This window comes from Dunckerocampus dactyliophorus, chromosome 3, assembly GCF_027744805.1.
Source record: "Dunckerocampus dactyliophorus isolate RoL2022-P2 chromosome 3, RoL_Ddac_1.1, whole genome shotgun sequence".
Classification (NCBI taxonomy): Eukaryota; Metazoa; Chordata; class Actinopteri; order Syngnathiformes; family Syngnathidae; genus Dunckerocampus; species Dunckerocampus dactyliophorus.
The window spans coordinates 33,464,977-33,490,538 of record NC_072821.1 but is presented as its reverse complement, the minus strand read 5'-3'; the positions used below and the strand labels follow the sequence as shown (position 1 = coordinate 33,490,538).

Below are 25,562 nucleotides of genomic sequence, written 5' to 3'. Positions count from 1 at the left end.
TTTTCATTCCGTGTACAAAATAAATTAAAATCCTTAAACAGAACCAAAGCAGGACGCATTCATTCGTCTCTTAAACCTGAAACACGTTGAATTTTAACTTCTATTTTGAAACCCCATACGCGTTGGGGACGTAGACCATTGCAGTCACTAGCGGTAACTTGATGCAGCACAGACATCCGTAGGGATGGGCAATCGATCCGATACCAAGTAAATACAGGGCACGTGTTCCCTATACCGATACAGATAACGATTATTTATACTAAAATTGTGGATTTCCCTTAACTTGTTGATCATGATTATAATCGGAATAAAACACTTTTTTTTAATCAGCATTCTTATTTGTGAACAAATACAATATCAGAACATCACCAAAATATTTACATGATTCCCTACATTATTTTTTTAAACCATATGAGTAACACAGCAAACACATATGTGTGTATATATATATATATATATATATATATATATATATATATATATATATATATATATATTGTATACACAATATATACATGTACTGTATATAACTGAGAAACAGTGATCTCACCGATACGATACAGATATTACCCTTAATATCAACACTATCGATGTTTGTCTCGATCCGCCCACCCCCTCTAATATAAATCAAAGGCTGGGAGAGACGGCAGTGTGAAACAAAGCACGTATTTCGAAGGTTTGATTGCCTTTAATTAGCCAAGGTTTAAATTCACTTTTCGCACGTCGGGGCAGCGTAATGGCAGCCTAATGTCTGGCATTTCAAGTCATTGTTGCTAGATAATAAAACGGGGGCTGTCTGGAGTCGTACCGCAGGGTTGAACGTCAGCTAATGTTAACTCGCAATCGAATACGTTAAAAATGGCGACACTAAACTACTAGAATAAACGCGTTAGTGCGACGGACTCGACGGGAAGTCGCCGTGAGCTAATGCTACATAGCTTGAGTTAGCTAGGTCTTTGCGCGTACTCGCTTGCCGCGCTGCCACGGAGCTGTGCGGGTCCAGTTCCACGTCTCCTCCACGGAGCCGTGCACGCTGCCAGCTGGGCTAGGCCACGTCCTTCTAGGGCCGACGTTCATTGGGCGGACTGCGGGGAAGATGCCCAGTATGCGGAAGGAAGACGACGACGGGGTGTGAAGACCAACGAGATGTGAGATGACTAACATTAACGACAATTGATGAACGTTTGCCGCATACACGCGACATGCACACTCACGCCGTGGAAATCCTCTCATTGAGCCACAAGGTGAGCAACCCGGAGTGACACTTTCTCAAAGTCCTGTTCGGAAATGATCGGCTTCGGCGCAAACCGACGTGGAGGCCGCCTCCCTTCCTTCATCCTCATCTTCCTCATGGCAATCATCGCCATCCTGGCGTTCAACTACTGGACTGTGTCCAGCAAGCACGGACGCTTGCTGGACGAGCTGGCGGAAGTGCAGTCCCGGGTGAAGCGGACGGACGCGGCGAGGAGCCGGCTGGAGAAGCGCAACTCGGAGCTGATGGTGCAGGTGGACACGCACAGGAAGCAGATGGAGCAGAAGGATGGAGACTACGCCGTACTGGAAGGAAAGCTGCAGGCCCGAGACGCGCTCGTTAAAAAGTGCACGGAAGAAAAGGTACTGCTTTCGCAAAATACACGATATAGACTATTCTCATGTTTTAGACCAGTGGTGTCAAGTGTTTTCTGATTTGTGAGTGTCCACAACTATGGAAGCCCGTTTCCGTCACTGAAAGAAAACAGATATCCCAATGGTAAGTCATAATTATGAGACTTAAAGTCATAAGAGTCACAATTATGAGATACATTTGTCGAATACATTTCGAAATTACGAGATAAGTCATAATTTGATATAAAAAGTCGAAATTACAAGATTAAAACTTACAATTAAGTCATAATTAGTCGACATTATGAGAATCTGCGCATGTGCCGAGTGCCATGTGACGAAGGCTGCACATGCGCAGTTTGTATCATTATCATTGTATCAAGTTGGACTTTTTATCTCACAATTATGACTTCCTTTCAGAAGTGGAAACGGGCTTCTGTATCATTAGGAATAAAGCTTTGTACACATAAAATAGTTATCAACTTAAAGTGCCCTCTTTTGGGATTTAATGCAAAAACTTTAATATTGTTTTTTTCTTAAGCGTTGTTTTTATTTTGTTATTTATTTTATTTTTTTGTTAGGTTATGTGTCAACTACAATAAAAGTTATGGACTGTTCATATCTTTTTGTAAAGGGGTTTCAGTTTTGCTTTTGGCTTTTTTTCTTGTTAGGGACAGCCAGACAATCCCATGAATGATTCTGGCTTAGTTTTTACGCCGGATGCCCTTTTCAGGTGTAATTAATAAATTAATTTTATAAACTACACATCAAGGTTCTGAACCTTTGCCTCAGCAGTCAATACAATGAGATTGACAATATAAATGATAGATACTTCATTAATCTGCAAAATATCATCTATCCATCCATCTTTTTTCTATACCGCTTCTCCTCTTTAGGGTTTTGGGGGTATGCTGGAGCCTATCCCAGCTGACTTTGGGCGACAGGCGGGGTACACCCTGGACTGGTCGCCAGCCAATCGCAGTGCACATATAGACAAACAACCATTCACACTCACATTCATACCTATGGACAATTAACCTAACATGCATGTTTTTGGATGTGGGAGTACCCAGAGTACCAGAGTACCCAGAGAAAACCCACGCACGCACGGGGAGAACATGCAAACTCCACACAGAAATGCCCAAAGGAGAATCAAACCCAGGTCTTCCCAATCTCCAGGCTGTTACTGTGTTGGCCAACATGCTAACGAGCCACTTGGCCACTAGCCACTAGCCACTAACCACTAGCTGTAAAACAACCAAGGAAAGACATGAGCGATAAGAAAAATAGGAACAGACAAGAATAAATGGGCAATCACGCATCAAGTTTATAGTGCAATATACATACATAAGAACTTATTATGTACTATTATATTTTAAGTCCAGTCTTGTGTGTGTGTTTTCATTGCTCCTCTGTTTTGTTGAAAAGCCGCATGGCATGGGGGAGGAATGATCTGGTCAGCCTTTTGGTGGAGCAGGACAGTCATGGTAATCTGCCACCGAAACGGCTCTTCTGTTGGGAGATGACGCTGTGCATGGGATACAAACGGATACGGATACAAACGGAATGGCGCAAAACTGTGTGCATTCACAGAAAGTCGTCACAAAAGAAATGCTGTTCTTCCATATGGTTAAAAAGCCAGCATTTCAGGAAATGCTGAAAATGTTACAGTACAAATTGCGTGTGAGAAAATACATGTCACAAACGACAATTCCACAACTTTACAACAGTGAAATATATTAAAAGTATTGCATTATTATTATTATTATTATCAGAACATTGGTTGTCTATATGTGCCCTGCGATTGGCTGGAGACCAGTCCAAGGTGTACCCCGCCTGTCGCCCGAAGTCAGCTGGGATAGGCTGCAGCATGCCCCCGCGACCCTAAAGAGGAGAAGCGGTATAGAGATGGATGGTGGTTTATTTGGTTTCAAGAAATGTTGACCATATTATTGTTTAGCGTAAATTTGTGGTACAATAAACAATTTAAAATGCTTTGTGACACAGTTAAATATTTTTTTTCTCCAGTCCTGTTTTAGTTATTAGATATTTTTTATATATAATTAAAAAAAAATTACATTTTTCTAAATATAATGTTAAAATCTTGTCTCGTTCTAGTGGACACAATCTCATGCATCGTCTCGTGGGTTGGATTTCTGGTGACACCCCTATGAATAGGGTGCAATTATTTTTTTTAAAAACAAGAATTGGGTCCGGCATTGTCAATTCAGTTTTGATATTCTCTTTATTTACACAGAGTCAATGTTCAGAATTGTCAAAAACGCATACAGGCTCAAATATGCATTCACCAACATTGTAAAATAAGAGGTCCTTTTAGTGGACAATCCAATTCACGTGTTTAAAAATAATTGAAGATGCATGTTGTATGATCATTCCACTCCAGAAAAGGAATTATTCAAATTGTTAATGCCCAAAATTGACATTCATGAGTGTATGTAAACTCAAGCACACTCTTTTAACACCTCCACCAAGGCCATACTTCACCTGCTTGAACAATGCGTCCAGGCGCGTGAACAAACACAGCTATAACTTCCTTGATGTACTAGTGATAAGGTTGTTTGTTAAAGGCTGGGGCCACCTTTCACTGTGCCATGAGCTCAGTTGTTTGACATCCATGTACACATGCACACTAATGTGCCAGCCCATGACTTGGAGTCAATATTTGATCAAATTCCCAACCTGTGTAATAAATGAAAAAACACATGCCTTTCCCTATGTAACGGGTATACAGTCCTCCCTCGTTTTATCACACTTAATTGGTTCCAGACTCGACCGTAATAAATGAATGTCCGTGAAATAGGATACAGTTTTAATAAATGGAATAGTTTGGTAACTAAGTTATGGCATACATTAGAAAACCTGTTTATGATCTTTACATTTGTATTACCCAATATAGTAGACAATATATTAGATATAACCAGATAATATGAGACACATTAGACATAAATAAGATAACATGGATTCACACGTTAGTTCTTGGTTGTTTTTTTCTGTACAGCGTACTTCCTGTGGTGGCTACTGTCTCAGAGTATTGTAACAGCAGCTTTAAATGGCTTTACACTCGTATCACTCAATATAGTAGACACAATAAGAATAAAACTCAGCTCGTGTGCCAAATAAATGTGTTCCCTAGGGGACCTAAATGTTGGGCGGACAGATGTGTGGAAGACAGGAAGTGACGTTGACGGTTCAGAGTTGAGTTTTAGTTTGTCATGGGTTATGGCTCCAACTCTAGCCCGTGTTGTTATTATGTTGTGAGATCATTTAAAGTTGCAATAAAGGCCTTGTCTGGCGATCACATCTGCTCCATGTCTCATCGGACACCAACACCTAGTGGCCAATACATTCACAAATCTTCTCTCTTCTGCTTGTATTTTAGTTCATTTAGCCATTTTTATACTTAAATACTTAATTTAGGCCAAGACAACATTCATTTATCAATTCATTACTTTGTGAAAATACACGATGGAGTGAGTGCGTGACATTGGAACCACAAGTTGGATTGTTCTTATAATTTGCATTCTGTTTTCCTGCTTTGCTACATACACACTGCTATGCATGCATTTGTTTACACCCGTCTTCTTAATGCCCTTTTTAATCATTCATATTGTTGTATAAATCTCATACCTGTAATCAGAATACTGGTCTTTCTTAAATGTCGTGCCAATCCTTTCAACCCACCACACCTGTTTAGTTTCAGTGGAGGTGTTCTGCCTTACCTGAGAGATAAACACTTTGTGACATTTCAACAACTACCCAATGTGAAAGCAAATCATGGAAGTGCGTTTGTCCACAGGCTCTAGTCATGATTTTGCTACGGTTTGGTGGGTTTCAGACATGCTTGCATTAAGGAACGTCACATGGTTACATTTGCTCAATTCAACATGTCGGACTTTGTTTAATCCTACCCCTTCTCTATGGAGGATAATAAATAACTGAACTCTAAACATGCAACTTTAGCAACTGTTTACAAAACAAGTGCCCCAGGGAGTGATGCTGGCTTCCAAGTATGCTTTGCGGCACTTGTTCTGTAAAAGTTGCTAAAGTTACATGTTTAGTGTTTAAAGTTGTTTATTATTCCCTGTTGTTGTTGTTGTAGTAGTAGTTAGATAGCCGTATGATATAAGTACTTTTAAATAAAACGTCTGCTGTTCCTTATGGTCATGAAAAAAAGAATCTGATTTATTATTTGTTAAATCAACTTGGAATGGTAACTGTTGGATTAGTGGAATGGTAATAAATGATACCATGTGTGGCCCTACCCACACGTGCAGGTTATTTTGTTATATTGTTATTGTTTAATTATATACATACTGGGCCGCATGGTTGTCTAGTGGTTAGCATGTTGGCCTCACAGTCAGGAGATCAGGAAGATCTGGGTTCGAATCTCCCCTGGGCATTTCTGTGTGGAGTTTGCATGTTCTCCCCGTGCGTGCGTGGGTTTTTTCCGGGTACTCCGGTTTCCTCCCACATTCCAAAAACATGCCTGTTAGGTTAATTGGTGACTCTAAATTGTCCATAGGTATGAATGTGAGTGTGAATGGTTGTTTGTCTATATGTGCCCTGGGATTGGCTGGCGGACCAGTCCAGGGTGTACCCCGCCTGTCGCCCGAAGTCAGCTGGGATAGGCTCCAGCATACCCCCGCGACCCTAGTGAACGCTGAAACGAAGGAAAAAGTAAATTAAAGAAGGAAAATGTTTCTGCAGCATAATGGATTCTTACACAAGCATTGTGTTCACTAAATAAAATTCATCCACTTTATCAAAGTGTACACACAGCGTATAACTTTCAGAGCTAGTATCATACTTTATTGTCCACCTATCCCTGCCCACCTCTCCTGCTGCCTATCGTGGCGGACTTTCAGCTCCACGCCGTACTTCACTCTGTTCCATTCTTTTGCGGCTGAGTCGGTAATGCCGTTCGTAACTCTCCAATCCTTGGTGTATACAAAGGTACATCCATGCAGACACTTTGCTTACCTTTTTATGATATCCAAAATGGTAAAGTAGATGTTATGGGAGGACTTTTTTAAATAAAAAAATGATGAAATAATGGTTAATTTAATTAATTTTAATAGTCAAGAAAATGTAGTCGAAAGCTCATCTCTAGCTTGTATAAGAAAGTTTGTTCTTTAGCCAACTAATACTTGCCTATACTCCTGGCATCTTACGATATATATATATTTTTTTTCTTTTCTCTCCCTGTGTTCAGGCTAAGCTGCAGGGTGATGCTGCAGTCCAAATGAAAGAAATCCAGAGGCTGAAAGGTAAGACATGCCTGACAAGCTGATCGCAGGGGTGTCCAAAGTGTGGCCCCAATAGTAGCCCGCGGCTGTTTTTTTTTCCTGGCACATTCTCAACATACTGTATAATTTAACAAGAAAACTTAGTAAAAACAGCAAAAATAGAAAAATGTAAATGTTCACAAGAATAGAGTCAAAAATGTTGAGGGGAAAAAGCTGTAATCTAAATAAATTTTTTTACAAGAATACAATTTTCAAATTATGAAGAGAAATGTAATTTTAGTAGCATCAAGTTGAAATCTTAAAACAATTTTTTTAAGTTGTAATATTGCGAGAAGCAAACCAAAAAAGGTGTAATTGTGTGGGGGAGCAGGAGAAATAAAGTCATAATATTACGAGAAAGAAAATTTACAAGAAGAAAGTTGAAATGGTTGGAAAATTTAAAAATAATAAAATAAACAGCAGCAGAAATGGAGAAAAACAGCTGTACGTTGATGAGGATAAAGTCAAAATGTTAAGAGAAAAAAGCTGTGTTTAACAAAAAAAAATTGCAATTTACGAGAATAAACGTTTCAATATTACTCAATGAGGGGAAAAAATGTCATTTTAGTTGGGTAAAGGATAAAGTCCAAATATTAAGAGCAAAATCACGGTTCACCTTTTGCGGCCTCGCTGTTTCGTTGATTTTTTTTTTTGTGCAATTTTGCACGCTTTTTTTTTTTTTTTTTTTTTTTTTTTACAGCGTATAAACGCGCATTGTGTTCTGCATCCTGATTGGCTGAGGAAGAACACGGGCATTGTGCCCTGCGTTCTGATTAGCTGAGGGATTGTCGATCATTGTCAATCAATCTCTTCTTTGCGGTGTCTCCTGTTGTGTTAGATCGCTAGTAAACAGCTACCAGTGTGAGCCTGAGCTCTATATGTTTGCAAATTTTCTACCCCAAAAAAACTACGATATCGACAAAGCGGTCTGCACCCAAAAGGCAGAGAAAAATGCTAACCATCGCACAAACAGTTGGACTTCTGGACATTCTGAAGGAAGGTAGAGGTTACACGGCTGTAGGGCGCCATTACAGAATAAATGAATCTTCAGTTCGTTACATAAAGGAGGAGGAAAATATAAGGACGACGACAGCAGCAGTAAGTTTTAAGAAGGATGCAAAAACGCTACAGCAAAGCAGCACCAGGACCAAGAGGCCCGGTCAGAGGAGTGAAATATGCGTGAGTCACTTAATAATTTCTTATGTGTCCAACCTTGTAGGTTGATCATTCAACCAATTCAAATGAAGGTTTGAACGTAGAGTGTTTAATAAAGGAGAGAAATGTGAGAAAATGTTCATGCCTGACTGAGAAAAGTGTATAAAATGTATTTTCAAGCGGTTTTACATCCTTAAAGCATATTATAATAATTGTAAAAAATCAAGCTGACTACTTTGCGGATGTCACCTATTGCGGGTTATTTTTAGAAAAGTTGCAATTTTTACAAGAATAAATGTTGTAATATTATGAGGCATCATTTTAGTTGGGATGTGGATATTATTGGCCCGATATTGGCATAAAAATGTAATCTCTGTAAATATTGGTATCAGCTTTTTCCCTATAAAGAAAAAAAACCTGCTGTGTATATAGGCCTATGGGATTCCGTACTGGCCGTCATCAAGGCATCCAGTGCGGCCACGATGTGGCAATACATCAGGTCCGGTGTTATTCCTCGCAGTCGGAACTGGGCTTCGTTGTGTTGAAAGCACCCATGCATTGTGTTGCCGCCGCAGATGGCACCGACGTTAGCCAACTTGTTGTCACTGTTGACAGCCGTCACTTTTACCCACATAGGGTCACCAAATGTAGAGATGCGATTCACAACTCTACAGGAGCCGAGGTAGGTGGCACCAATTGGTTTCCTCTCCACTCAACTCAACCACAAGCAACAACTCTTTAGCAACTGCGACGTGGCTACAACAATCAAATGACCCAGAAACGGAAGTACAGTTTATTCCACAACAGGAGATATGTGATGTTACACATACTGTCACTGTATCGGTTGATAACGGAATGGGAAATTGAGAGTTGGACAATATCGGCTTATCGGATATCGGCAAAAAAAGCCAATATTGGACATTTCTACATTTAGTAGCATCGAGTGGAAGTATTAAAGAAAAATAAATATTTTTTAAAGTTGGAATATTATGAGGAAAAAAAAGTTTAAAATGTACAAGGCATAAGTTGAAATAGTTGGAAAATTTAAAAAACAGCAGAAATGGGGGAAAAAACAGCTGTAAAAGTCAAAATCGTAAAAGTTTACAATTTATGAGAATAAACATTGCACAATTATGAGGAAAAATGTAATTTTAGTAGCACGAGAGGGGAAATATTAACTCATTTTTCAAAACACAACCCCTTCAGTACTGACTATTTCAGGCGATTTTGACAGATTTTTTTTTTTTCAAGGCACACAGAATATTATATAAACATGGAACCTACCGATTCCCGTCTTTCATCGGGGGCAAAAAAAAGTTTGTTTCTACCTTTTTTTGTTCTTTATTAATTGGCAGTAGAACACAGGTAAGTTTCAAGAAAAGGGAGAAAACCAGCTTTTTGTGAAAAGATACATTTCACTTTTTTTTTTTTTTTTTTTTTGCTTTTGTGACAGCTCAAATATCTAAAAAAAACTATAAAAACATAAACACAAAAAGGGGTTGTTTCACGTCAAATGACAATTTATTTACAAATATAACACCGTGAACTATTAACAACTTTTACATTTGGAACTGAACTGTGCGTCACCTCCTCCACGCTCTCCCGCTCCCACCTTGCTGTCGTGTGTTTTTTTTCTGTTTTTTTTCTGTCCACATGATCTCTGCCGAGCTCCACCAACTTGTGGCCATTTTTTATAGCTTAAAATTGCTCTGAAGTGAAATCCATTAGTGGGGATTGGGTTGCGTCATCACCTCTTTTAGCCTCTCGCACAAAACGTAAAAGACGTATAAATATATTGTTGGGATCGGGCGTTCGGTATTATAAAAACGTATAACTACGTCTTTGGTATTGAATGAGTTAAAGAAAAAATATTATTTTTTCATAATATGTTGTAATATTATGAAAAACAAAGTTGAAATTTTTGGAAAATTAGGTCGGGGAAAAAGTTTTATTATGGAATATTATTATATATATTTTATAAGTAGAAAATTTACAAAGATTAAGAAGAATGTTGAAATATTTGAGGAAAAAAACGCAAAAGTGGGGAAGAAAAAGATTAGAAAAAAAGTTGAAACGAATAGGCTTTTTCACTTATAAGACGAAGCTGAGATGCAGTTATTTCTTGAAACATATTAACCTCTTTGCATATCTTTACAAAAGATCAAAGTGGAAAAGTTTCATCCTTTCATTTTTTTACTGTGTGGCCCTCGCTGGAAAAATTTGGACACCCCTGCTGTTAATGAATATAAATGTATAATTGCGTCATGATATTATTACCTGTTCGGCCTTGCGTTTGATAATTATTTTTTTTTGTAATAATAAAATGCTGGACAACTTGCTTTTGAAATCATAAGTCATGGTGACAAGATACTCAACTTTTTATCTTTGATAGCAAAATATGATTGGAATAACTTGTTGCATGATTTATTATTATTATTATTATTATTATTATTATTAAATTGAAAGATCATTTATTTTCATTTAATTTGTCCAGTTTAGTAAGAAAGAGGAAGTGATTTTTGACGTACATGGCTTCCAGGCTTTACATTAAAATGTTGTGAGGGGCCATGAGTTTGACACATGTGACTGAAGCACATTTGATGAATAATCAACTCCTTTCTAAATATTATGTTGTGTGTGCGTGTGCGTGTGTGTGCGTGTGCGTGTGTGTGGGCCAATAGAGCAGCTGAATGATTTGAAGCAAGAGTTTATGAAGCAAGAAAAGGAGCTAAGCGAGGTGAAAAGCAATAGAACCACCTCGGAGAAAAAGCTGGAATATGAAAAGTATGGTCAATTTTTTTTAAATATATTTTTTATTAGCCGCCCTGCAACCTGAAAGGCAACAATGTATTATTACAAGTAATGTCTGTGCATTAGTTTACAGTGTGGTCGTCAGATTGCACAGTTGAAACTGGAGTATGAGGAATCAAAGAAGACTTTAGAAGAAGCTGTGAAGCTGAGACAGGTTAGTGTGTGTGTTCATATGCTAATTTATGATTTATTGTCTCGATGACAGAACCTTGGTTAGCGTCTTTCATTCCTTCCAGAAGGTCCAGTATAACCAAATAGATTTTTTCCAATCAGTCCGATCCAGAAAGCCAAAAATGCTAAGACAAAACACAAATTTTTGCAAACCGGAGTGGACGCTAGCCAAGGTTCCGCTGTATTTTATTCCTGATGTCTTCGTATGCAACGAAAACTCAGTTCTTTTATATTTTCTTCCGTGTTTATTAAACTGATGTACTTATTGGTAGTGGTCACATTTTCTTTTCCGTTTGACTTTCTAGCATGCAGTTGACCACCAAAATGGTGTAGCGGCTGGAAGACGTGCTGAGGGAGCTCCTGGTGTGCAGTTGACTGAAGAGCACCATACAGTGGCCACCCACCGTCGCGATAGTCTAGATTTAAAAGGTAGGATGCTACAGTACATGGTAGCTTTGCTACACAAGCTACACAGGCCAAGGGTTATTTTGTGGCTAGCAGCACATTCTAAAAATATAGTTAAAAACAAAACTTTAAAAAAAAGGAAACATCAGCAGTAATTTTACAAGAATGAAGTCAAAATATTAAGAGGAAAAAGGTGGAATCTAATGAAAAAAGTTGTAATTTTACGAGATTAATGTCTATTATTATGAGAAAAATATAACTTAATAAAAATAAAATAAAATTCTAAACTTGTAAATCATTTTTAATAGCATAAAGTTGAAATATTAAAGAAACGTGTTCTAATGTGAGGGAACAAAACAACAAATGTTGTAATTTTGGGAACATTTAGGTGGTGGAAAAGGTTAAGTTATGAGAAAGTCCAAACGTTATCGGAATAAAGTCAGAATTATGAGAAGGAAATTTACAGGAAGAAACGCAGATGTTTATTTTATGAGAATAAAGTCAAAATATTAAGAGAAAAAAAGTTGCAATTTTAAGAGAATTCTTGGAAAATTAGGTTGGGGAAAAAAAGTAATAATATGTGAATAAAGTCAAAATATTATGAGAATAAAGTCACAAAAATTTACACGAAGAAAGTTGAAATACTTTAAAAAAAAAACAGCAGAAATGGAAAAGCAGCTGTCATTTTCTGAGAATAAAGTCAAAATAAGAGAAAAGTCATATTCTAATGAGAAAAAAAGTTGCAATTTTATGAGGATAAACTTGTAACATTATGAGGAAAATGCCATTTTAGTACAGCATAGAGTTCAAATATTAAAGTGTAGCTTTTTTTTTTTAAAGTCATAATTTTATGAGACACGAAACAAAGAATAAAGTTGTCATTTTTGGAAAATTATGAAGGGCAAAAAGTCACAATAGTAGAGGGATAAAATCTAAATATTAAGTCATAATTAGAGGAAAATTTACTTGAAGGAAGGTATAATATGCTTTTTCACCTATGTCCCAAAGCTGAGAAGCAGGCTATGTTTTTTCCTGGAAATATATATAACATCCAAGCATATCTGTCATGGCTTGGTTTACAAAATGTAAAATATCACAGTGGCCCTTCCATCCTTTTCATTTTTCTCTGTGGCTCTTGCTGGACAACCCTGCATTATATATAATGTTTTGTGATCAGGCTGCATGGTTACATTACATACTCACAGACAGTATGTATGCACTACAAGCAGCTGATCATGAACATTACAAACAGTACCAGACAAGAGGGGGAAAAAACTATATTCCACCATTTGTGCTGCAGAAAAAAAAATCATAGCTTTCAAAACAAAGCACTACATTGTGAGGAAAACCCTCTTTTGTGTGAGAAATGTTTACCCTGTGTACATTTCACAATAACCATTAGAAATATGAAGTTCTGTTATCACATCCTGTCACTAGCTGGCTAATCTGCATTCTCTCTTCTCTTGCAGACGTAATGGGTAAGCCTGGGAGTGATGCTGGTATGCCCGGTATTGAAGACAGTGAGGTTGGAAAACTTGATGAAATGCAATTTGGTAAGTAATAACACGAACCAACATGTTCTTAGGCGTTTTGTGCCTTAATGCAATAAAGACCAAATGGAGTGCACTACTTGTCAACTGTTTTTTTTTTTTTTTCTCCCCAGAATTGAAGAAGCCAGCCATCACTCAGAAGAAGCGTGACGAGGCCCCTGATGCGTTTGCGGGTGCCGGCGCTGGACCTGGTGATGGTCCAGGCGGGCAGGGCTTAGCTCTTGACCAGCCCCGCCTCCAGCAGGACGGCGTGGAAGGCCAGGCAGCTGTGATCGCCCCTCCGGGTGTCGTCAAACTGGCTGACAAGCCGATGGTGTTTGAAGAAGACAACAAAGCAGATATCAAAGCGGACGAACTGGGCGAACAGCAAAGACAACTTCGAGGTACAGTAGACGCCCCTACAACGTAAATAATCCGTTCCAAGAACCTTTATGTTATAGGGATTTTATGTTATACGAAGCGTAAAATACATGTAAATAGCCAAATTCGTTCCAAGATCTTCCCAAACTCACCCCTTTGGCCCTTCAAAATATTCAAAGTCCACCAAATATGGTGGGAAAAGATAAGAAAACCTTAGCATAAACATAGGAGAGTAACATTCCAAAAATAAAATATAAAATAAGGTAATAAATAAGATTACTGTAAATGAATAAAACTGAAAAACAAAAACAATCTTACCATTCACGAGATGTCTTGATCAGGAGCACGCAAGTGGAGGCAGGGAGGAGGACCAGCCTGAGTCGAAACGCGACTCAAAGAGTCTAAGAGTCAGCTGGTCTCACAGACAAACGCACACGCACTACATGATAACGCTGTGTGCAAAATTTTAATTTCTAACTTAACTTAATTATTTCAGTTAGTTTCAGGGGGACTACGAAGAGGAAGGAGGTTCAAGGGAGAAGCCTTTCTCTCACACAAACTCACGTACGTGCTGTATAACTCAGCCAATGAGATGAGAGCGGAGGCAGTGCCCCGAAAATCAGCCAATGAGAGTGTGATGCGCCAGAAGGCGTCACCAAGTGTTAGTCTGAACTTGTGCCGACTTGAGGCATTAATAAAGTTGATTGGGAAAAAAAAAAAAGACTTGCACTGACTTGGCTTTATGTTATATGGAATTTCTTCTGTAATACGAAGCAAAAACTTTACATAAATTCTTTATGTTCAGTGGAATTTATGTAAAAGGAGGTTTATGTTATGCGAGGTCCTACTGTATTCAAGTTTACGCATTCCCGTGACTTGTGTGTCCTTAAGAGTCGCCATCTACAAAGAGTATTGCTTGATTAACACTGAAATGACAATAGAAAAGCAGTTCACATTCACCTTTCTTTCAATTGTTCTGGAATGTTTCATTATTGTAGACCAGGTGTCCACATGTTTTTCCAGCAAGGGCACATAGTGAAAAATGAAAGGACGCCACTTTGATATTTTGCAAAACAACACATGTAGATATGCTTAAGAAGTTATATATATATATATATATATATATATATATATATATACACAGACCTGATCAAATTCTTAAGACTAGTTGAAAAATTGCTAGAAGTTGCATTTTGCGCATTTGGATCTTAATGAGGTTTTAAGTAGAGCTACAATATGCAAAAGCAAGAAGGCGGCGTGAGACAAACATTTGGAACATTTGGAGAGAAAAAACTGAAATAGGTTGTTTATCACCTGATTAAAAGTTTAAGACCACAGGCTATAAAAGCCATGCTCAAAATGTTCATTTTCTGTCAGGCATTCACACTGTCATGCCCTCTTGATGGCTAAAGCTAAGAAGCATTCTCCTTTTGAACGTGGTCGGATTGTCGGGCTGCATATGCAAGGCCTCTCACAGCGTGCCATTGCTGCTGAGGTTGGTCATTCTACATTTTTTGAAAGATCCTGAGCATGATGGAACAAAAAAGTCAAGTGTTAGACCCAAAAAAATCACACCTGCGCTGAGCCGGAGGATCCTATTGGCTGTCCATCAAGACACGGGGCGGTCTTCAACCCACATTAAGACCCTTACTGGTGCCGACTGCAGCGCAATAACCATCAGACGGCATCTGCGGGAAAAGGGTTTAAAAAAAAAACAAAAAACGAATTCAAAGACCCCGTCTCCTTCTATGCCACAAAACTGCCCGTTTAGACTTTGCCAGGGAGCATCAAACATGGGACATTGAAAGGTGGAAAAAAGGTTTATTCTCTGGGGAAAAAATGTAACCTTGACGGTCCAGATGGCTTCCAACGTTACTGGTATGACAAGGAGATCCCACCCTGAGATGTTTCTACCCGGGACAGTGGAGGGGGGTCTATCATGATCTTCGGTGCTTTTTCACTCAGTGGAACACTGGAGCTTCAGGTGGTGCAGGGTCGTCAAACGGTGGATGTGTGACCTGAGGAAACCTTAGGCAACCTGCACTACTCCATAGATTTCTATTAACATTTTGCATGTACACCTTTGCAGGTGTAGTTTGGTACTTCTCCCTCAATATTTACATCCAACAAGGAATATCATGTTGTTCTTTCTTGGCAGCCCCAGATGTCAAAGGTGAGGATGAGCACTTGAAAGGGATTCCATTGCCAGGCAATCCTGCCCAGGTGCCCAAACCCATCCAGCCGCACCGTGCCAAAGACCAGGTCCCAGCAGGGGCACGTCACCGTCACCAAAGTAAGTTCACCTGCACCATGACACCCAACTGCCGGACCTGTTTTTTTTTTTTTTTTTAATTGCTTCGGTTTGAAGGGTTGAAATGAGATGACTTTGCAGGTACAACATAATTATTACATGGAAGCAGTGATTTTATTGTTAGGCTTACCCCCACATCCCCCCGCCCATTCCCCATGTGTCAGTACATAGTCATCTATTTGTGGCGGCCTGCCACAGATAAATTTGGGCCGCCACAGATGCATGAGTTGGCACACATTCTACTGGGGCTGATTGCGTGGCTTGTCGTTGCAACTCCACACAGTAGATTGCGTCCTTAAATGACTGGTTGAACATTATAACGCATTTGTTCATTGATAAGGTGAGATATTAGACACGGAGCACAGGAAATATGAATGTAATAGTCATTTCATGTTGTGTTGTTAAAGAAGGTTTAAAAACGATAATGTTGCACATTTCTTATTTTGCACATAAAAACAGTCTGGTTAGTACTTCTGAGTTGAGTAACAGCTCATCTGTGAGCAGAAAGGAAAGATTTGGTCATCCGTCATCATGATGGATCCATGGATTCCAGTCCTTAAGTTTTCAGGATTAGACTTGTGGGGTCCCAGGTTCTGAAGAGATGACCCATGGCACTTCCCACAAGATCTTTCCTGCTTGCCTGGCATCTGCTATGCAGCTTGTTCCCGCTTCTTTCCTGTTTTCTTTTTTTAACGTTTTCTTCTTCTACCCGCCCATCTTGAACTTTGCTTAAACCCGGACTGTATTTAATTCACATCTTCCATTTTGCCCCTACATTCTTCTGTACCTAATCTGTTCTGTATATTTGCATCCAAATAAGGGAAATTAATACCCAGCAGCCACAAGATGTCAAATTTTTGGTGTCATGTAGGCACTAGCAGCTCAAAGGTACTGCCTGTCTCGCTGCTTCTTCAGTCTCACCCTTCTCCCCTGGCATGTATACATAGCTAATATAAGGAGAGATAACATTAAGTGCCATGGGCTTCCACAATACAGTAGACCAACATACTCAGAAAATACTGATATTACCTGCATGTGGAAGTGTTTCAGATGAAAATCACTCTCCTCCCATCCTGCTCATCCATCCTTTGAGACTGCTTTACTTTGAGTCATGATATTGTGCATACATTGGTGGAGCATGGCTGTAGTTCTAATTTAATACTGAAATAAAAGAATTCTTGTGGTCATTTACCACCTATTAGACACACGATGGGGGGGAAATGCGTATTTGATCCCCTACCGATTTTGTACGTTTACCTCCATACAAAGATATGAACAGTTGATAATTTTATGAAAGGTTTATTGTAACCAAGAGAGATAAAATATCAGCAACAAAACATGTGGTGATGCATTAGTTTGCACCGTAAATTCCGGTGTATAAGCCGCTACTTGTTAAACGTTGAACCCTGCGGTTTATACAGCGGTGCAGCTAACTTCTAATCTTGTGACATCTCCTTTACTTCAGAACTACTACTAATTGTTTAAATACTGTGCTGCTTGCGAGTCAGTGAGGAAATGGTAGCTCTTTCTTTGGCAGGAGCCAATCACGAGCTATCAGTGCACTCACAACAAGCTTGTCAACCCCACCCCAGTTTGGAGATGGACAAACTCTGAAGATGACCCCGAGAAGACCAACCCAACTGTCAAATGTGGAAGTGGAAACATTTGACTTATGAAGCTAAGGTTACAGAAAGAGGGAATCTTGGCTGAGAACCTCGTGGCCTCAGCCAGAGCATTGAAGATCGGTTGTGGATGTGTTTTCAAGCATGATAATCGCCCCGCCAAAAAAGGCGAACAAAGGATGGTGGGTGATGTAGAAGCACATGAAGGACCTGTAGTGGCTTAATATCCAGACTTCTAGAAAATATGTGGAAGGACATGAAACATCGTTCTTTTTAATCGTATCTTAACTTGTGCACCTTGATGCGTATCGAATCGTACCACAAAGAGAGTTGCATCCTTAGTTGAAACCTTCAGTATTTGTAAAGAGGAGTGGATCGAAACACTTTCTGAGATGTGTGCAAACTGCAAGGAACACCTGACTTCATGTTTTGCTTTGCGATCAAATACCTATTTCACCCAATCACAAATTCATTTGCAGTCATCCCTCACCACGTTGCGGTTTGAAAATTGCGCCCTCACTCTATCGCCATTTTTCACAAAGTAATTAATAAATGATCTGTTTTGTGGTTGAATACAGCCTATTAATAAAAAAAAATGCATATTTAAGCAAATTGTACTTTAACTTGGCCTAAATTAAGCATTTTAAAGCATAAAAATGCCTAAGTGAACTGAAATACAAATACACTAAGTCCCCAACTCACGAACACAATTGGTTCCAGACGACCGTTCTTAAGTCGGGGAAAAGGTAATATTACCAATTATATAGGTACTACATGTACGTGTATACATATACAGTATATGCGTATGTATGTAAATATGAGTTTGGAAGCAGTAGTAATATTAAACGAAAACAATAATAAAAATGATTTAATAATACGTAATGATAAATGTTATTTACCTTTTGAAGAGGTGTGGCCGAGCATACATCGTTGGTGGTAGTGGTGGAGCAGGAGGAGGAATTATTGAAGAAAGGACAAATCTTCGTTGTCGTTAGACTCCTCTTTGTAATGCTAGTGGATGCCATTGGTACAGAAGTCTTCACATGTTCCATAATTCGAACCTTGCCTTTGTAAATTGTTCCTATCGTTGAGCGATTCACTCCGTAAGCACGCGCTACATTAGCCATTCTCTCGCCCCCGTCCAACTTCCTGATGATGGCCACCTTCGTTTCCATAGAAATTGCTTGATGTTTCCTACCACTGCTACTAGCACTCAATTTATCAGCCATGATAACGGATAACAAACGTCTCTGTAAAGTATCGAACGGGGTACAAACGGCGTGCTCCGAGATGTTATCAGCGACAAGTGCAGACGAACTGAGAAAGATTGCGCGAGAGGGATGCTGCTACCCACCATTCGTAGCGGTGGAATGGCGCGCAATACAAAAATAGCGCCTTTGTATTTCTAAAAAATTTAAATGACAAAGTGTGGCAATTTTCGAAAAAAATCATGAAAAAAAAATAGACCAGTCGGCTTGTGTTCGTATCTACGAGTGTTCGCAGGTCGGATGTTCGTTAGTAGGGGACTTAGTGTACAAGGCAGAAGCAGCATTGTAATTGTGAATGTAGTAATGTACATCAGCCACTAGGTGTCAGTATTCGGTGAGACAAGGGCCAGACGTGATTGCCAGAAAAGGCATTTATTGCAGGTTTTTAAATTCTCACAACAGGCACAATAATAAAAACATAACCTAAATAATTAGGGATGTCCGTTATTGGCTTTTTTTTTGCCAATAACCAATATGCCGATATTGTGTAGCTCTCAATTTCCGATTTTGATATCAACCTATACCGATGTGTAAAATCACATATCTTTTAGAGTAAAATTGTTGTAAATTAACAATAGTCTTAAATGAGTACAGTTGTTTTGTTGGCTACTCCACCCATCTCTTGAGTACTGTAGATAATTAATATTTTTTATATTTTATATAAGACTACATTTGTGTTTCTTGTGCTTTATTTTTAGTTATTGCTTAAAATACATGAATTTGCTTATTTTGTTCTTATTTTATTGAATTAGAACTACTATCTATAAATTTGCATACACACACACACACACACACACTGTGTATAGTTTTTTGGCACTACTAGCTGATGTAATGTGAATTACTCCTGTGGGGAATCAATAAAGTTCTTATCTTAGCCATCTGAGAAGATCAAATACATTGTTTTTGGTGCCTAACTGTTTCCCAAGTATATTAGTCCGTGTGTGAATGTATAAAACGGAAGGCATTAACTTGCATGTCTTTGTAGAAGAGCACTTTATGAAAGTAAGTACACCAAGTTCCCAACTTACGAACATCCGACATGCGAACTTTCGGAGATACGAACAAAGCCAACTGGTCTATATTTTTTTTTATTTTGCCTTCTAGTCGCTCCATCAGTATTTATACTGCTTCATGCTTGACCAGTAGAGGGCACTGTGACACTGCTAATGGGACCAACAAAGGGGAAGAAGGTGGGGAGAGAGTGTAAAGGAGAAATGGAAAGCTAAATTGTAGCTGTATGATACAACCCGGACAGAGCGTGTGATTAAAGTTTATGAAGAGTTAATAGGCCTGTTTAATTCTACACCACCCACAGAACACTACTTCTTTTAGAAGAGTCTAACGACGACGACGATTTGTCCTTTTTTTTTTTCAATATCTCCGCCTCCTCCACCACGAGTATGCTCGACCACTCCTCTTCAAAGGTAAATAACATTTATCATTACGTATTATTATATCATTTTTATTATTGTTTTTTTCATTAATTATCCTCGTTTAATATTACTACTACATCCAAACTCATATTTACATACATACGCATATACTGTATATGTATACACGTACATGTAGTACCTATATCATTGGTAATATTACCTTTTCCCCTACTTAAGAACAATTCGACATAAGAACGGTCATCTGGAACCAATTGTGTTCGTTGGTTTGGGACTTAGTATACATTTACTTGTATTCACTTAGAGCGCAGCCTTGCCACATCCAATATGGTGGCAATGTTGACGTATACAGTTTTAACAGCACTTCCTATTTCCCAACGTGCTTTGCTATACTGTTGTAATTGGCTGTCAAGTTACATGTTTAGAGCGCACATAGTTGTTAGTTATTCTGTATTATTCGTTGGTAGTGTCTTGTCTGTCTCTGCTTGCTAAATAAAGTTACCTCTTTCTCACAGGCTTGTGAGCGCAGTATTAACCACATGATGCAGCAGTGTTGCAATTTTGCAACGTTGACGCTAAAAGCTCTATATCGGCTTTCATTGTCGGGCCGATAATTATCGGACATAATAATGATAGTAATTATATTAAAATGGGCTACTGTTGGGGCCATAACCTACGACAAGCTAAAACTCAACTCTGAACCGCTGACGTCACTTCCTGTCCTCCACACATCTATCCGCTGGCCACTAAGGTCCGCTAGGGAACATGTTGGCTTATTTACTCTTATGTGTACTATGCTGGGTAATACGAGTGTAAATCCATTTAAACCTGCTATTACAATACATTGATTGGACAATAGCCACCACAGGAAGTACACTGTTCAACAAAAAAACAAGGAACTGCTAACCTGTGAGTCTGATTTATGTCTAATGTCTTATTTTCTGATTATATCTACTATATTGGGTCGTTCAAATGTAAAGGTGACTATAGGGGTGTTATTTCATGTCTATAGAGTGTTAAAAGCTGTATTTAGGTAGACAGGTTTTCTATGCCATAACTATGAAAATATTCTATTTATTAACATTTTGCGGAAATTCACTTGAATCCGTAGACCGCGATAAACGAGGGACGACTGTAACTTTTTTTTTTTCCTTAATTTTTTTTGTTGATATTCTGTCAGTTACACAAAAAGCTCATGTCTTTTGTAAGGGGGTAAACGTAGAAAATCATCACTGTATACTTACAAGTGAACCCTTTTTCCCCAATGAAGAGTCGACATTCAGGTCCTTAAAGGTATACATACATTTTTTTTGTTTTTGTTTTTAACTCCTTTTAGTAACTTTTTTTTTTTTTATCAGCCAATATTTAGTGTCCATCCATTCACCCCCCCCCCCAATCCCTTTTTGTTCCTTCAGCCATTCCTACTGTCCCTTCAATTGCCTTCGCTTCTCTCCTTTCCTGATGAGGCCCTTCTCTGCCTCCTGCAGGCCGGTTCTTTGATGAGATCGAGTCCCCCGTAGATCCGCAACATGGCTCTAAGCTAGCGGACTACAATGGGGACGATGGCAATGTGGGTGAGTATGAAGCGGACAAGCAGGCCGAGCTGGCCTACAATGAGGAAGAGGATGGTGATGGTGGGGAGGAAGATGTTCAAGGTGAGACGGGACCGCCTGTCCAGATGTGCATTCACCATTCCTCCACCCCCCCATCCTGCTGTCACCCCTCCCTCCAGCAGTTTGTGCGATATAGACTAGCTCACATTGCCATGAGTTTGGTCCTTGAATGCATCTCCAAACATAAAGACACACATGCATGACATCATAGTTCTGGGCTCAAACCAGAACTGCAGTGCATGCAACACTTTTTTTGCTTCAAAGAACGGCACAGCTACACATTATGCCTCCTAAAGAGGAAACCAGACCAGGAACTCACGGTTTTTTGAATGAGTCACTTGTCAACTGCTGCCTGTGCTTCTTTTTAGCTGTAGAAGCTGTCTGTGCCCACCAAACATCTCACCCACATGTAGATTTGTCTGTGTTCTCTTTGAAACATTGAAATTCACACCCATTTCTATTTTTTATTTTTATTTTTGGTTTTTAATTTAGTTTGCAACAGAATTTGAGCCATAGCCTGTTTTTACTATGAAGTTTTCATGTCATGCAAAAAGTATTTTCAATACACAGTGGTTTCTTGGTTAGTCAATCCGTTCCAGAAGGTCTGACTCAAACCAAAACGAGCTCTAACCAAGGCAAGTTTTCCCATAGAAAATACTGTAAAAGCCATTCATCCGTTCCAGACACCCAAAAATGTTAACACAGAACACATTTTAAAGACTAGTTGACATGCACAAAATAATGCAAACATAACTGCAAATGGCGAATGGATAACTGAGCATTTAATATCACAAAAAATGGACAACCATATAACAGCAGTTTGCACGCTGCTGTCAAATTTGAGTAATGTAAAATATAATGTTCAAGTTCAATTCCACCCTGAGTCCAGGAGGGAGAGCTAGAGATTTTATGAATTGTGAAACGTCCCACTTCATATATAAATAATCAAGAATGCTAAATGCAGAATAGATTCCAGGCTTAAAATACATTTTGTTGGAAACTCATTTCTCCATCAGATACCAACACATGTTAGTCAAAAACATACAAGCAGCACCACACGGAGGCCTTGTTGTTTACACAACTCTGAAATGATGACGACCTTCTCTTTATCCCTTGTCTCGGTACAGTCCAGCACCTTTCTTGTTTGTGTGATCAGTGTGTTTGTTACATAGTGTATCTCTCTCTGGCAGCTCCAACTCTAATAGAAACAAACGATGTTGCTCTAAAAATGGCGCCCGCGGCCCACAGTGCATTGCACGATCATGTGTAAACATTGCAAGATTTCGTCTTGGCCACGTGATCCAAGATGGCAGCCTAAACAAACTGTGCCAACTCTGTGCCATAATGCACGCAAACTATGGCAAAACTTTTGCAAAAAATGTTGGATTAACTGGGGCGGACGTTAACCGAGGTACCACTGCATGTTCCAGACTGACTAATATCATGACTTCTTTTTTTTAAGCATCTGGACTGTTAATGTTGTTTGTTGGAGACGTTTCGCCTGTCATCCGAGCAGGCTTCATCAGTGCATGCCCAAGAGCGAGATAGGACAGCTCTTGTCTGAGGGGACGGAGCAGGATCCTAAGTATTTATCCTCAAAGGTAGAGAGGCTTGCCGCAAACGTGTGGTTTAACTCTTCTGTGGTGCAAAACGACAGGTGTTAAGATACAGTGGGGGGCAAGAGGCCTATGCCAGCCAACGACAGTTGTTTTGGGTCGAGTCACCCTTGTTGGTATTCCATTCAGTTGTAACAACAGTCGTGGATCTTTTGTTCCACAAAAGAGGGAAACTTAGAGGATACTTTAGATCAGGGGTCACCAACGTGGTGCCCGCGGGCACCAGGTAGCCCCCCACGACCACATGAGGCGCTCTCAAGCCTGCTTTCCATTCAGCTTTTTAGTTAATAATGTGAGAACACTAAAAAGAAATTCTGAAAAGCAAAATGTGAGTTGTGGATACCAGTATGTTCTTAATGTTCTGGTAAAACAAGCATATTCGGTTTGTTTGGGTTGAAATAAGCTATAAAAATAATTGTTACAAAAATGAGTAGCTCTTGGCCATTTTCATTTTGTAAAAGTAGCTCTTACAAGAAAAAACCTTTGGTGACCCCTGCTTTAGATCCTACTCCAGGGGTGTCCAAACTTTTTCCAGCAAGGGGCACATACCTGTAGTGAAAAATGAAAGGATGCGACTTTGCCACTTTGATATTTTAGAAAGCAACACATGTAGATATGCTAAGAAATATATATATATATATATATAAATGCATCTCAGCTTTGTAATATAGGTGAAAAAGGCTATTCTTCCTCTTTTCTTCCCCCCTTTTTCCCCCCATCTATCCATCCATCCATCTTCTTTGCCGCTTATCCTCACTAGGGTCGTGGGTATGCAACTTTATTTGTTGTTTTGTCTCTCATAATATTACAACTTTAAAAAGTATTTTTTTCTTTTTTCAGTCTTTTTTTTTTTCATTTCAACTTCATGCTACTAAAATTACTTTTTATTTGTATTACGTAGACTTTCTTTTTAGATTACACCTTTTTTTCCCCCCAATGTTTAGACTGTTTCGTTGTAAAATTATATTTTTAGAATGTGCCATGGGCCCATGAACAGCTGCGGGCCGCACTTTGGACACCCCCTGCTCTACGCCATTCCCTCACACTCGAGCCATTCTATCTAGTCTGTGAGCATGAAGGGATGAAGCCTGCTCTGATGACCAGCGAAAGGTCTACAAAGACAAACCTGAACAGTCCACTTGCGATTAATTGAATGCCTTGAGAATACAATGATGGATGAATGAGAATATTCACGGCCATGAAACTACTGCTATATAAATATAATTATTCATGTACTTTGCCTTTTTTATTCCAGATGATGACGATCGAGACATGCAGGGAGATCGGGCTGTGGATTATGGAAAGCGACGTCAAGTCATGGACGTTCTTTAAACAGAAATTTTGTACAGCAGGATGCCATTCAAACACCTTTTGTCTGCAACCTGGCTCTCTGGAATCAGAATTTACGGCTTGCATCCTTCATATCGTGGACCTTTTTTTTTTTTTTTTTCCCCAACCGATTACTACTGATGTATTTGAATAATGTAACCTAACAATACAAGGAAATAACTCTTAAAAACTAGGCTGATGTTTGATTTGGTCATGAAGGTAAGCTAGGACAATGTAGTGTTCTGTCCATGGACTATTTTGCTTTGCGGTCGAGTACCGCAGTTAATTACTGAGCTGAGTTGACATGTTTTTTCCTTAACTAAGAAATAAAACTACTCTTCTGAGATGTTTATCAAAGAGCCTAATAGGACGATTGGACTTATCTACCACAATGTTTGGACATAATGGTGTTTCGTGTTTACAGGGGTTGGAAAGGCGTTTGAAATGCCAAGGACTTTGCTTATAGCCAATTAAATGATTTGGATTTTTTTTGGGGGGTTAACACTCAGAAGGGCCCCTTATTATTTTTTCTTTTTTTAAATGATACCGTTCATGCATGTGCCATGCTGTTTGTCCTTGATCATATTGAAAAACATAAAAACACACTGTAATGTACACATACCCATCCGTGAGGTACATCTAGTTCAACTAGTTAGTTGTACTGTAACACTGATTCCCAACCTGGGGTATGTGAAAACATTCAATTTCAGAGATAAGTACCGTACATATTCTCAGTTACTTCATATTAAGCCAGACAATAAAATGGAACAGTGTGCACTACAACTAGTTTCCGCAGGGAGACAACCTGTGGTACAGCTGTCCCTAAATCCTAATAGTTGGAGAATCCTATAACATTTATGAGTGAGGGGGTACACAAGACTGAAACACTGGTTTAACAGTTTGTACTGACTTGGGAAGATTATTTCAATAACATGACATTGATTTATACAGGTATGTCCATTCATGGCACATTGAATGTAATTTGTTTTTATTAAAGGCTTTGCTTCATGCTGTTTGTTAACTGGGATGATATTTCAACAGTTCAAAACTGA

General features: G+C 39.0%; 1 protein-coding gene across 2 annotated transcripts; it reads left to right on the top strand.

Annotated features, from left to right (window-relative positions):
• The first annotated feature begins 632 nt into the window (after window positions 1–632).
• Window positions 633–24,670, top strand: golm2 (golgi membrane protein 2). 2 transcript variants are annotated; one of them, XM_054770497.1, is made up of 10 exons: window positions 633–1,614; window positions 6,836–6,890; window positions 10,745–10,847; window positions 10,941–11,028; window positions 11,351–11,474; window positions 12,920–13,003; window positions 13,114–13,383; window positions 15,519–15,653; window positions 21,440–21,607; window positions 24,437–24,670. In XM_054770497.1, the coding sequence occupies exons 1-10, from the start codon at window positions 1,288–1,290 to the stop codon at window positions 24,511–24,513; spliced, it is 1,431 nt and encodes a 476-aa protein (XP_054626472.1). In that variant the 5' UTR covers window positions 633–1,287; the 3' UTR covers window positions 24,514–24,670. The 2 variants fall into 2 exon arrangements, with proteins under 2 accessions (XP_054626472.1, XP_054626473.1); XM_054770498.1 differs by lacking the exon at window positions 21,440–21,607.
• The last annotated feature ends 892 nt before the right edge of the window (window positions 24,671–25,562 follow it).